The following is a 14412-nucleotide window of genomic DNA, read 5'->3' as shown; positions in this document are numbered from 1 at the left end:
GGGTACGCAAAATTGTAGGTCTGTTGAAAGATGTGAGAGATGTAGAAGATTTTTCGGTTCGCATGAGGCTTTTTTCATCACAATTTGGATAAATTTGTGCAGTGAAAGCGTTAGATCGTTGATTTAGACTGCTGTGCAATAGAGTTGTCAAGTGATGACGTCACAAAAATCTATTTTTAGAATTTTCTAAATTTGTTCCCATAATCTGAAAGAGCATCATGAAATACCTCTAAATTTGCAGAATCAGTTAAAGGTTAAAGGTAATTGGCAAAGATATTGCCAGATGAGCACAAGCTTTGGCCCAATCAATTTGGTCTCAGTTCATAACTTTATGAACTGAGCCAAAATAACAGTAATCTGTTCAAAAACTTCTAATTTTCTATTGGCCATAGCTCACCCGATTTTTGACAAAATTAACTGATTTTGCATATATGGGAGTATTTTTTGGTGTTCTTTTATGGAATGTGGTCAAAATTCGAGAATTCTAAAAATATTTTTTTGTGACGTCACACTTGAGAAATCTATTTGCTGTCGCTGCCACATGCACATTATTGGTAGTAAATGTGCGTGACTTCCGTTTCAACAGGTTACGCTTGATTTTCAAGTTTAAACTGGTTATTTTCGATTTTCCTTGTTCTTTTTGTACCACATTATTCTCGATATCAGTGGACGTATCTTTTGCAGTTTTCCTCATCACGAACATTTCCGAAATGTTTACTGACTAGTTGTTTTTTATTTTCGCAACTAAACAAGGGTGACGTCAAAGATTTGTTTACCTGCTTCGCTGCTTTGCAGATTTTCCTTTTCTCTTATTCAGATTGCCAAAATAGGCACATATCGGTTGTCGTTGAAATTTTGCGCCGTTTCTTGAAGGCATCCAGTTTTCTAAAGACATTTTGTTTAATCGATTTCTTAAATGTGTTCTTATCAATAAAGGTCCATCACTTACCCTTGACAAATTTATCTTGAGCACATTGCAATGACAAATTGCATTTTCTTGACGCTCAATAACAGGGTTGAAGTATGGTAATTCTCTTCTACCGAGAAGCTAAGCAGCTCTTGTTCGAAGCCTGTTCTCAAGCCCTTCGTATCAAATTTAGTGTATTTTCTAATGAATTGTTTAGCCCCCTCTCCCTCTTTTTTGAGATAATTCTTCGAATAACATATGGTTGCGTGACAATCCTCTTTCTACTTCGATTGGCGGCAATAAAGATCAATGTATGAGATTCTCTAACAAGAATAAACCATTTGGCAACCAATTGAGTCGAAATGATCTTCCTTGAAAATATAAAAGAAGTTTGCCACTCTTACTTTTTTATTTCTGATTTTATCATGTCTTCAAATTTATGCATTTATTCTTTAGTCGAGTGAAAGTCATTAACACACTGTTGTTGAAGCTAGCACTTCCATTACCCTTTCAAAATTGGAAAACTAAATAAAAACCTTGGGATCAAAAGCCCCAAAAAAGTGAGAAAACTTAACATACCAAGTATTTTGGGTCGGTTCTTCTTAAAAAGAATACGTGCATGTAATTATTCGAAAATGAAAAAGGGATTAATAGACTTTTGCGGGGAGGATATTGATGATATTAAGGGTGGTCTTTGAAAGTCGAATTTTGGTTAGTTTTGTGCCTTAGCAAATGAACCGCGACCGAAAGCTGACCTGACGTTAACATATTCTAAACATATTGTTAACATACCGCTGAAAATGTAAGCCAAAGTTAACATATTCTAAAAGCGGTTTCCCTGTAGCAAAGCAAGCAAATTATTTGTGCTTTAGCAGCTCAGATGGAGTAACTTTCTAGTTGGAAACTGAGTAACAATCAGACTGCCGATATTCTTCTATCTGATGATCGGCCTATGAAAAAATATTGAAATTTGTTTATTGTTGGACATTGATATGATCATTAGGCTAATATTCGCATTGACATTTCATTCAAAACAAGAGAAAATGTATTTACACGAGAGAAGTTAAAGATCCTATTATAGGGAGTTCTATTTTGGGGATTGTGTAGAGAGTTGTGTAATTTGGGAGTAGCTAGATTATTTTTGAAAATCTTTTTGGTTTCGTCGTGACACTATTTTAGATGTGTATTGGAAAATTACAGGGGGTTAGTGTTATTATTATTATTTTTGTTTGTGCTTGTAATAGTCTTTTTCTTTGTAAACCCAGGCTAGCCAATTGCAAATTACCTTTGTAATAGTGAAATTTGTAATTGTAGTTTTAATTGAATTGAAAATGAAAAGTTTCCATTATTATTATTATCTCTTTCCATCGATGATCAACACAAACGATATCTCATTTCTAAGCTTTCTACGATATTCATTCGTACCACCTATTACATTTTTTGCTGTAGGAACAAAACATGGACTAACCCAGAGCTACTCCCCTTTTAACGTTTTTTTTTCTTTCCTCTTTACTACGATTGTAATAGTCTTATTTTGTAAAAACAGGCTAGCCAGTTACAAATTGCCTTGTAATAGTGAGATTTGTAATTGTAGTTTTAACTGAAATTCAAAATGAAAAGTTTCCATAATACAGTGATCTTATCGAAAACAGTACTCGAAAAGTTAAGAAATACAGCGATCTTACCAAGGAACTGAGCCCTGCCTATAAATGTGTATCTTTGTTAACCTTTCTATGAGTGCCCTTGGCATTCTGGGAACCTCATCTACCTCTCTCTATGACCTGTATTTCGCTTCGCAAAGGTCTTTCGACTTAAGCAACCGGCGAGATTATCAGTACTGTAAAATACAGTAACTCTTCACAATTTATGTTTTAGAGCAAAAATAGAGCAAAATAGAGCAAATGAATAGAGCAAAATGAACGTTCTGTGTAACTTGCAGTTTATTTAAAAAAATCACATTTTATGTTCAAAGCACCAAGCTCTAAATTTCCTCTCTTTAAAAGTCATTCAAACAATCTATTCCATTTTTCCGGTTTTCCCCTTACCGGCGTGCATCAAAGCGTCCGTGTGCGTCATTGTAGGATACGCGTTCAAAAAGCAGCAAAAAGATGATTTCGTTGTAAATAACATTTTTTAATTCTCGACAAATAAGCGAGAATAGAAACTGCTATGTTGTGTTATAATAGTTTCAACAGTGCTTATAACAATGCTTAGTTTCACAACTCTTCAATAGCATCAAGTATCTTTGTGAAGAAATTCAAAGTTATACTGGATTTCCCAGTTATGCTGCGTCACCAACCAAGAGGAAAATAAAGGAAAGCTTCAATCGACGGTTCTTAGCGCAGCACAAAAGCACGAGAAATGCGATTGAGGAAAATTCTTTTGAGGAAAATTCTTTTGACATAGATACTGCATTATTGCATCCTAAAATTGCGGAATAAAGTTAGTTTCAAAAGAGTCCGACACCTTCTTGCACTGCCTGCTTTCCTTTGGTTTTTTTTCCATTGGCCTTTCTCTTTTTCCGTTCATCGCACCAGACTCCTATTAAATCGTTGAAAAATTGTTACAAGGTTTCTGTTTGTCCAAGGAGGCAGGCAGGGAAATGCTTCAGATTTCTTCAGAAATCCAGCCTAGAAATCGTTATAGATGCTTAAGTATAACTCAAATTTTTCAGATTTTGGTCGACAAAATGTTCTGTTGAATGGCTGAAGAAGTTAAATTTGATTTTGAAGGATTTGCAAATTGTTTATAGAAATATTTTGGTTTACCTTACTAATCTGACAAAATTAAAACACCCGAACAGGCCAAATGGATGTCAAACTTTGAGAAGAAATTTAGGTATGATAATATCCCCTTTCTTGTTGTCTTACTATCTAAAATTGCTGATTGTCATTTTCCATTTCATTTCATTTTTCAATTTTTAAGCCATTGAAGCCCCTCAGTTAGAGAAAAACTGATTTACAGGGAGGCATGCATTTAAATACCTTTTAAGTTTAAATAAATATATGATAAAATAAGAATGAAAGAAATAAGATTTAAAAATATTAATGTTTAAAATATTGCGACTCATGCAGTGCTGGATTTTATTAAACCTTCCTTAAATTCTTTTAGGGTTGGTTGGCTTTTTGCCTCGGACATTTGACAAGAATCTAGCAAGTTTAAGTATAAGTAAAATATATTCACCCGTTTCACTTCTAGTCAATGGTGTACATCCACATTAATCATGTGGTTAATCGTGGTGTCTGTCCATGTGAAATGTACAGTTTAAGAACTTCATATTCCCAAATTCAGATTGGTCAAGGTGAATACCTGATTTCATGAGCGACTTCAAAATTAAGGTAACAACGTAAAGGTGTTTGCGTTGATTTTGTTGTTGCTTGTGGCGCATGCTGCTTTGCGTTGCTTAAAATTTGACGGCCAGTAGGCCTGGCCGAATCTGATTTAGTTTAGGTTTATTCAACCGCATGCTTTTCAGACAGAAAATGAGAATGAGATTCAGAATATATTGAGTTCGTTAGATAACTAGAACACGGGGACGGCCGAATAATCTTTTGTGCCACTGCTAGTTTGAACTAAGTTAGGTGTGATGTGCTTGAAATTTTTTTAACTAAAGTGTCTGAAGTAGATTGGTTCTAAACTAGCTACAGCAATGGGGAGGATGCAGCGACTGACATTATGTATAATGCAAGTGCTGGCAGTGATCTTGCTGGTTGAAGGTATGTTTGCTTGCTCTTCAAACACCACCGCTGTGGTCTTTTAATCACTTTGGAACAGTTCTGGAAAGAATGTTTCTAAACATCGTTCTTCTTTTCAGGGAGCTGTGACATAAGCACATGTTCAGTTGTCATTTACAGAGACTGTCAAGCTGCACCTGCCTGCGGCTCAAGAAATGGTTTCTCCTGCAGTTACATATCTCAAGGCATATCAACGTCTGCATGCGCCTGGAATCCTTGCACGCCTGTTATCGGTAATGGTAACTGGCAGTCAGTTTGTGGTGGCATCGACGCAATCGATATTAAAGGCCCGTGCAAAGCGCAGCTAGCACAACAGTCTAATGGCGGACAGCCTTACACCAAAATTTTTCAACCTGGCTTTCATGGTGTCTGGCAAACGTTCGAGAATGGAGTTCATTTTGGGGACCGCGTTTTGTCAGTCAAGATGTCTTGTGCTGGTATGATTGTCAATTTTCTTAATATTTCAGGGCCGGCGAAACGTATTTGAAAGGGTTTAGGAAAGGCCGCAACTGTGGTTGACGGCAAGAAACGTTTTGGAAATATGGTATCTGAGGATGGCCAGAAATTGTATCTAAAATGGGTTTTGACTGAAGGAAAATCAGAGGAATTATATTCAAGCTTCTATTTATCTCTGTGTCGCATAGTTTCGTCTATTGTAATGTTCACTTGTAATAGAAAAGATCTGGCAATTTTTAAAAACAACCCTTTTTATGTAAAGGCTAGCCTGCGCGCAGACTCCAAGTATCTTACCAGAGTTATGGTAAGATACTTGGAGTCTGCGCGCAGGCTAGTAAAGGCGGGTTTCCACTCCGGCGATTCTGCTCGCACGATTGCGCGACTGATTGCACTGGCGATCGCGCCACTGCTTTTGGGAGTTGAATAGATTTTTACTTTTCTGCGATCAGATTCTCAAGAATTAATTAGATGCTTCGTTATTTTTCTGGTTAACATAAAACGCCTCATTCCTCTGTCTTATTTTCTTTGGCTCTTATCCATAAAATCAACTCCACGCTTTGCTACGCTGAGAAAAAATATCTTGTTTAAACGGACCAATCGTCTTTCTTCTGAAAGAAAACTTTGTCATTTTGGGGGAAACGTACTTCAAAAGTTCCTCAAAGCGATCAGGTATCATCCCAAAATGTTGCAAGAAGTATTCCTTGTCAAAAAGGTTCGTTCTGTCTACTCTCCCTTTTCACATCGCTTTGCATATATTTTCCTTCTCCGAAATCTCTTTTTCTCAAAAGTCTACAGGACCTTTCTTTTCAATCGTCGCCTCAACAAAATGAGAATCAAAATTTATCGCCTATTAATCGCCAAAATTTTTCTTGCGCCTAAATCTACTGGGGGCACTGACAGCGATCGCGCGACCAAATCTCAAGAGAGGAAATCAATTTTGCGATCGCGATTGAGCGCCAAAGTGGAAACCCGCCCTAACTCGTAATCAAGCTTTTTTAAAATTTTAAAAGGAACCAAAATTAGATGGGGCAGAAAAAAAAATGAATTACGGTTTAACAAACACATTACCATTGAAATATTAACAGAAGCACCGTCAACTAAAAATGGAAGATTATGTGTCGTCAAAAATTACTCTGGATTTGAAAACTTTCCATCAACAAATAGACCTTGGGAGCCAAGTTAAGGCCTTAGAAAAAAAGACTCCATCGTTGGGTGCTGGCACCAAGTTATTCTGGATCAGGTTTCTCGATCTATTTCCTAAGCCAAGATGTTACTCGTTGTAGAGCTTGAACAATGACCGATTTTTTGACTAAATTCCCATTTTAAATTTCTCTATATCTTCTTTGGTAAAGACAGAGTTACCAAGCTTAAGCCAAGGTCATATTTAAGATAATACTAAGCACAGTTACTTACAGAGTGATATACTAGAATAGATTTCTTCCGCAGAAAAGTGTGAGCAGCCTTTACAAATAGAGGAAATCAAGGACGCCGGAACGACTAAGGGGCAAGGGAGGGCGAGTTTGATTAAAAAGGCATTTGAAAAAATTGATTCCCAGCTACCAACAATTCTTTCGTAACTGTCATTTTGTTCTGGTCTTCTGTCGGTATCTTGAAAATGGGCTAAATTATGGCATGGCATAAGGAATTTCTTCATAAGTTTCGAGAAATGTAGTCTGAGTTCCAGGCCTCAAACTAAAAGTAGTCTGGGGCTGAGGCTACGAGAAATGTCGTCATAGATGAGTCTGCAGTCTGGATTTCGTATGAATCTCATGGATTTTCTGCAAATGGCCGGCGTCAAGGGCACTTTTGTGAGTAGGGTACTTTAGTCCCCCTTGCCCCTCCTATCAAAAGGCCACAGGGGTGGTCAATCCCCCGCGCCCCGCCCCCCTCTCCGGCGTCCCTTGAGGAAACACAATATGTACATACGTTCGAACTACTACAGTCTAATGTTATGTTTTGTTTTGAAGGCATTAATGTTTTGCATTACCAGCATCGTAAAGATTTCGAGAAGACAATCACAAAGCACACGTTGTTTCTATCTAAGTCTACATAATTAAAACAGCAACCCCAATGCTGAAGGATCTGCTGATGAAATATGATTGGTGCATGCAAAGCAATTCGATAAAGCTTGGCAAAATTGAAATAAAAGAAAAAAATGAAGAGGCTGGTTGGTTTAAAAGAGGCTGTCGTATCACCTTAAACTGAATACTGGATTCTTAATTCCAACCTCATAAATGAGAGCCAAACAGTTAAACAACTAAGTGGTACAAAGGATAACAAATACACACGAGGAGGTCCAATGCCATCCAATTTCTTTGGGCTCTGAGCATTTAAAATCTTCTATTTTGTTCAACTTTAAGCATTTTATTAGTTGATATGCTTCAAATTTTAAGCTTATCAACTCATAGGGGCCTATCAGCCTAATGGCTGTGCTATCCCTGCCGACGACTTGTAAGTCTTGACAATTGTTTCTATGTTGAACAATATCTTTCTTTATAGGAGATTTCCTTTGGAGCTCCTTATTTCGACGCAAAAATAAATTTCAGCGAGAAAAAACTGAATCATTTACTTTTGAATTTAGACACAGACGAATGTGCATCAAGCAGTACAAACAACTGTAGCTCGAATGCAAACTGTGCAAACACTGTTGGTTCGTATACCTGTACATGCAAGAATGGGTTTACTGGAAACGGCTTTTCGTGTTTAGATGTTGATGAATGCAATTCAGGAGCACATTCGTGTAGCGCTAATGCTAAATGCATCAATACAGCCGGAGGATACAATTGCGAGTGCAATACTGGATATTTTGGAGATGGGACCACTTGTGCTGGTTAGTAAGCACATAGTCTTACCAATATGTTACAAATTTGTTTAAAGTCTGTCACAATTTTTGCAAAAACATTCTATTGGTACAGTGTTCTCCTTAAAAATCATCCATGCATTGAAAGTATTCAGTTTTTATGTCGAAATAACTCGAAGAATAAAAGCTTCTAGAAGAGAAAGTATTTAACTACTAACGGTTACAAGGTCTATTTCAATAGTTTAAATTGTGTCTGTGTTGCTTTGGACTTTTATACTATTTATTTGCATTGTCTTGTTCTATGCACGAGCTTGACTCCAAACCCCGCGTAAGTACACATTTTAAAGAACAAGATACTTAGCCAAATTTTACATGTCAGTTTGTAAGAATTGAACTTTTTAGTATTTTAACAAACACTTTTCAGACGGCGTAAACACAGTGGTTTGCGATACCAACTGGATGCTGATATACTTAGACTCCCGTTTCCAGATGTCAAATGGTACTGTAGTTACCTTGAGGCACAGTAACTGCACTGCAAAAAAGTATGTCCCTGTCAACCGATATGGGTTGATAACAGCATTCAATGACTGCGGAACAACTAAAAGAGAAACAATGACGCATATTGTCTATGAAAAAGAAGTCATTTGAACATTTGGAGGTAATGGTGGTACCATCTCTCGTTTGAGTGGGAAAAGGATATCATACAGCTGCTCGTTTTCCCGCCATGCTGACACGAATAATGCCATTATTAGAGCAACGACATCCTTCCTTACAGCAAGTGAAGGTAAATCCTGTAATGGCTTATGGGAAATATTTCTTATACATGCTTTTAAAAATCTATAAACAGCATTTTGGTACATGGTACTTGGGTATATCTAGCGAGGACGGACATATCGTCAACGGGTCCCCACTACAAATGCCTCCTACAATGTTCAAGAAACATCAACGTCAAAGTAATATGCAAAAAACACATAAAATATTACAGAACTGCGAAACAAAAACTACAAAATCAAGGGGTTAGGCTGCTTTTATTTTAAAATGTGTAACTCTCGAATAAAGAAAATTTGCCGCTTTACATGTGCATATGTTATTTTTAGCTCTTTCAAAGGGATCTGACAAGTAACAGAGTGGAATGTGGCTTTCCAAGAAATCTGTATTTTATAATTAAATGTTTCTTTAGTAGGAAGATTTTTTTATCATGGTAACAAATGAAACTAAGCAAATAATGCAAGCATTAGTTTTACTATATTTTAATTATTATCCTCTTATTTTGATGTTTTATAGCCGGAGTTAAAGCAGGATTCATGAAAGAATAGCTCATAACGATTATTAATCAACTTTTGAACAACTTTTAAAAACGAATGAATGAAACAGTTATTTTCCATAAATAAGTGCCATATGACTTAAGGAACTCCCAATTTAAGACAACGGAGCTATCTTTTAAAACAATTGAAAAGATAAAGATGTAGCAAATATGGAACTCAATCAACAAAAGAAATTAAAAAGCCCCAACTTTACAAATATTCAAGGAAAAAATCTCAGAACCTTCATCGTTTAATGATTTTTGTGTCTTTTGCAAAAAACATATCAAGCTTTGGTTATATATGTTTTATATTTGCGACGGCAATTTAATTTAGTTGGTTTTAATTAGCTCTAGTGTAGCTAGACATTGTACCAACTTTAGATAAAGAGCAAAAAACAACTACCCATATGCTACTATGAATAATGAATGATGCTGCCCATAACTAAATGGTGATGCTGCCACTCAGCATCCTGCTTCTTTTTGCATTTGCTATGCTATCTTCAAAGGTTTTGAAGCTTTTAGGCCAACACTATGGCCTGTTAACCTCCTTAACCTCTCTAACCCCTACCCACTCCGCCAGGTTTTTTAAGCAAGTACGCTGAATTTCTGATCAATTCAAAATATTCGTGTTTTTCAGATGGCTATGGGAATTTTTCTGTTTCACTTGAAATGTTCAATGGTTCAGACTTCACGAAGCCTGTAGGGGAATTTCCACAAGAAGTTAAACTAAATCAAAGGATACATTTTCAGGCCAAAGTTGAATCAAATGACAGCGACATTGCTGTTTTGATTGAGAAGTGCATTGCCACGCCCACCATGGACGTGAACCACCCTTCAAGTCATACTCTGATCAAAGACAGGTAGGAGTTTCTGGATGTCGCTTCTAATCCTAAAGTTAAAATTGTGCAAGAAAGTATTTGTTGCATCGTGTAATTCAACCAGACAATAAAGGGTTGCAAAAAATCGTAGCAACTAGGATGTAAGATTATTAAATCTCTACGTATTTCCTAAAGTCAGTCTCCAGTTATTCCCCAAGTTGGTTTCATAAAACATTTCAATGGTGAGAGGATATAGTGCTATGATACAGAAGAACTACAAATAGCTGCAGAGTTCGTATCATCTGCTAGAGTTGCATGCTAAATGCCCACCCGAGTTTCCACCCGGTCTTACTGTTGCTACCACAGTCCTACCTCAGCTACCCAGCTCACACCATAAACAAGATACCGCATATACACCGCACCCTAGACACGCTACTGACATCATCGTTAGAGTTGCCTTTTTTGAATTCTTTAGATACGCCACCCATCATCATACCTTAGATGCACTATTCCAGCCCAAACAATATCTCAGTAGCCCAGCGCACACCATGCCCTGAATACGTCATTGCCACCATTTTTAGATACCCAACTCTCAGCATCTCCCCATAAAACCTTAACTTAAGGCTAATATTCGGAAAAATATTTTTCTTTTCAGGTGTTCATTTGATTCCACCGTACAGTTTCATCCGACTCAGGACCTCCAGTATATGCGGTTCAGTTTCGATTCCTTTGCATTTGTTGGGAAAATGAATCAGGTTTATCTTCATTGCCAAATTTTCATGTGCCATAAGACTTCTACAGATTCTCGATGCTCGTCTGGCTGCCGAGGAAACAATGTTAGAAGACTGCGAAGGTCGCTGACAGGGGTCAAAGATTCCACAAGTTCCAATCATGATTTGGCCGAATCTGAAACAGAAAATTCTATGACGCTCAACTATGATTTGATCGCAAGCAAGGTTGAAAATGAAGGGTTGCATCAGAGCAAACGCATTCAGAAACGAGATGTTGCGAAGGAAAACTTCCCTCCCTCAAAGACATATGATCTGAATCTTGGACCATTGAAAACCAGTGAGAACTCTGGTGCAAAGAAAAATAGTGAGTTTAATAGAATTTTACAAATTTGATTGACAAACTCCAAACATCTGTAATCAAGTAAATTTTCTAAAAAATTGGCGTATAAATGTTTTGAATCAGTGGGAGTCACAGTCAAAATTAACAATTTGGTTGCTTTTTAAAGCAGACCAGCAGGGTGAATAGTAGTAGCAGCTTACTGCAGAATGATATTTTTAAAAAACAAAGGAGAAAGCTATTGTCTATGGTAGTTGTACCTAATAGACACAACTCGTATGTGACTGTTGTCTGTATTGCTAGATTGCGGTATAGCAAATAAGATAGAAATAATGATAATCTTAACTGCGGTGCCAGCAAAAGTAGTTTCTTTCCACCAATTTTGAACCTTGATAAAAGTAAAAAGATTCCTGTTCTTGGGTGTCAACCCTAGTTTGAATTTTTGAACTTTGCTTGGTGTGATAATAAATGTGGTATAGAAGACATCTTTTTCATTTTTTACTTGCTTGAGGATTTCTGATGCCAGTTATGATCACCGTATTTTTCCACAGAGATCAAAATTCAGCTGATAGCGGAAAGTTCACGTCCACCCATGGACTGATCTTGGGAGTTGCTCTTCTTGGAATGTGCGTGGTCGCTCTCGTGGGAAAATCATTGATAAATAAAAGACTCAAAATATCAAAAGCGTGGAATAGCAAGAAGGCAAATGAACTTAAAGATGGCTCAAATGTAAACAACGGCTATGAAATGGAAGCCACAGCTTGAACTTGAATCCTTTTGACTATTAGTCGAGATACTTATTCACACATAATCGAGGCACAGTAGTTCATTTAGCAAAAAATAACATAAAGTATTACACTTAAAGCTTGTTGGTTATGATATGTCTTACACCCGAAAAAACATTAATTAATGTTAAAAATGATAAAGCATGGTGAAATTTAGACTCTTCGCCTCTTGTATAGGTCTTTTTTGTAAAGGCGATTGTTAAGCCTGATTTACACGAGACGAATTTTTTCGTGCGAAGCGAATTTTTCTTCGCGAATGCGCGAAAAATATGCGCAGAAGTGGAGATGGAAAATTCGCAGCGAATTCGCAGCGAATAATTCGCTGCGAAAAAGTAGAAACCACTCTTTTTACAACAAATCTTTGTCGTCTCTTGACATGAAGACATGGGAAAGGAAGGGCTAGGCCGAATGGTGCTACGCAATGTAAACATATATAAATCAAAAGTATGCAAAACGACAGAAAACTACGCAATGGTTCAAACAACAATATGGGTGAAGAATGAGTAACCTATGACTAGGCCTAAACAATGCTGGGAAAATCCCGCACCTATAACATAAAAAATGGAATGGGACGTTTCTAGCAACAGGCGGCTTTGGTGCAATAAACGATAAAAGCTCCTCACATGTAGTTGGCGACATTCGAAAGTAATTATTCCTGACAATGTAAGCGTAAGTCATTTACCAAAAGATGAAACTCCCTCTTCTGCAGACGTTCTGAATAAAATTTTCGAACCAAGTACTCCTTACTTTGCTTTTTTGCTCGCTTTTTTTAATAACAACAATCTTCCAACAGACGCCATTTTCTTTCGCAAAAAAAATTCTGCCAGTGGAAATTAAACTTCGAATTCGCAGCGAATTCGCAGGCGAAAAATTCGCTTCGCGCGAAAAATTCGCTTCGCGCGAAAAATTCGTCTCGTGTAAATCAGGCTTTATCAAGGCAACCTTTTTATTAACAGGATAGCTGATGCCTTCTACCTTTTCTGCGGCAGCTGTGACGTAGAAGACCAAAGCGATATGAATCTAAACTGTTAGCTTCGTGTGCCAAGCCAGGCTTTGTTTTAGGATCTTTTTCTGGTATTTTCCGTTTTACCAGGATGCTATGAAGTCTATGTTATCTGTGGTTTTTTCAAAATTCCCCAGAATTCCATCCCTTGATACGCGTGATAAATTTATTTTGCTGTTGAGCTAAAGAATAAGACAGCCGAAAATCAATAGTTAATTTCATATCGCTGGCTAGAATCACGGGAATCGTTTAGGATGAGCCTTATGTGCATATCTACATAACATTAATTATATAACTTGAATTTTCCTTCTTTATTCGTACATTGTTCTTAGTTGCTTGCTTTTTATATTGTATTTAGTTTTTTGTATTTATGTTAATGTTTGCCATGGGCAATTTCAGCATACAAACCTTTATTATAAAAAAGCACTTCCTACCTCCCAGTCACTAAACGTCAATGTTTTAATTGCACTGTGATTCATTCACCAACTCCAAAGACAGGCACTCCTTTCCAAAGCTCCATTTGAAACTAAGTTTAACTGAAACTGAGTTGGTGGAGAAGATTGGGGCAGAAGAGGTTGGGGTCTTTCGCCGCTCTTCATAGAAAGTCAATTATTGAAGGGTATTAATTTTTCCTCCGTAATTGTAATTTATGCTGAAGAAAAAGTAAGACACGAGTGCTTTTGCGACCAGCACTGAATCTTTTCTAATGTAGTAGCTTATTTTATCATTATTTTCTTAAATAGCTGGCTGTTTTCAGCCTGGAACCAACATCCCCTTGTTAAATAAATAGTTTCCAACGTAAAATTCAGCAGACATATGCTATCCAATCTATTTTCTTGAATGATCTGGATAGTTATATCGATGAAGCTTCCTTCGGCGTGTTTCTGGGTAACGTTAAAATCAGCACGTTACTTTATGCTGATGATTTAGTTTTATTCTCTGATACAGCAGATGGTTGCAAGCTCAGCTGACTGAGCTCGATCGTTACACAAATAGGTTTAAATTGTCTGTAAATATTGATCAAACAAAAATTTTGGTTATTGGTAGGAAAACTAGTAAATCAATATCATCACATGCATAGAAAATCGGTAAATGTGTGGTAAAATCTTGCAACTCGAGTAAGTATCTTGGTATCACTTCTAATGCAAATGACTCTTTTGGTGATCATGTCAAAACAGTTAAAGAAAAGGCTCAGAAATCGTAATCCGAGGCTTTTTATGTTCTCGTTCGACAAATTGATCATTCCTATTTTGAATTATTCGTGTGAGGTTTGGGGCCAAAAGGAGTGGCCAACTCTGGGAAAAACGACACTTGCAAGCCTGCAACTTTGCTCTTGAGGTCAAATTATCAACGACATCAGATGCAATTTATGCGGAATTAGGCAGAATTAATTTATTAGCTATGAGGCATATTGTCGTTATTGAATTTTACTTCAGATTATGTAATTTAAGTCCGAAAATCTACGCAAAACTCGCTTTCCTTAAGTTATCAGATGATGCTTTGACTAGTGTTAAAAAACCTGGGTTTCAGATACCAAG

General features: G+C 37.0%; 2 protein-coding genes across 2 annotated transcripts; both read left to right on the top strand.

Annotated features, from left to right (window-relative positions):
• Positions 1–56: 56 nt before the first annotated feature.
• Positions 57–8546, top strand: LOC135686068 (uncharacterized). Its single transcript, XM_089108825.1, has 4 exons — positions 57–4623; positions 4722–5078; positions 7679–7927; positions 8322–8546. Exons 1-4 carry the CDS (start codon positions 4557–4559, stop codon positions 8543–8545), a joined length of 897 nt encoding a protein of 298 aa, XP_088964951.1. The 5' UTR covers positions 57–4556; the 3' UTR covers position 8546.
• Positions 8546–12067, top strand: LOC148960098 (uncharacterized). The gene is made up of 4 exons (XM_089108826.1): positions 8546–8681; positions 9838–10060; positions 10674–11113; positions 11640–12067. The coding sequence occupies exons 2-4, from the start codon at positions 9870–9872 to the stop codon at positions 11849–11851; spliced, it is 843 nt and encodes a 280-aa protein (XP_088964952.1). The 5' UTR covers positions 8546–8681; positions 9838–9869; the 3' UTR covers positions 11852–12067.
• The last annotated feature ends 2345 nt before the right edge of the window (positions 12068–14412 follow it).

This window comes from Rhopilema esculentum, chromosome 6 (genome assembly GCF_057945365.1).
Source record: "Rhopilema esculentum isolate cy_ngs chromosome 6, ASM5794536v1, whole genome shotgun sequence".
In the NCBI taxonomy this organism is placed as follows: domain Eukaryota; kingdom Metazoa; phylum Cnidaria; class Scyphozoa; order Rhizostomeae; family Rhizostomatidae; genus Rhopilema; species Rhopilema esculentum.
This window is presented reverse-complemented; position numbering and strand designations above follow the sequence as displayed.

Coding starts and splice junctions, on each gene's coding strand:
- LOC135686068 (XM_089108825.1), top strand. CDS start 4,557: ATGGGGAGGATGCAGCGACTGACATTATGTATAATGCAAGTGCTGGCA. Junction 4,624..4,721: donor AGTGATCTTGCTGGTTGAAG/GTATGTTTGCTT, acceptor TCTTCTTTTCAG/GGAGCTGTGACATAAGCACA. Junction 7,928..8,321: donor AGATGGGACCACTTGTGCTG/GTTAGTAAGCAC, acceptor AACACTTTTCAG/ACGGCGTAAACACAGTGGTT.
- LOC148960098 (XM_089108826.1), top strand. CDS start 9,870: ATGTTCAATGGTTCAGACTTCACGAAGCCTGTAGGGGAATTTCCACAA. Junction 10,061..10,673: donor CATACTCTGATCAAAGACAG/GTAGGAGTTTCT, acceptor TTTTCTTTTCAG/GTGTTCATTTGATTCCACCG. Junction 11,114..11,639: donor CTCTGGTGCAAAGAAAAATA/GTGAGTTTAATA, acceptor TTTTCCACAGAG/ATCAAAATTCAGCTGATAGC.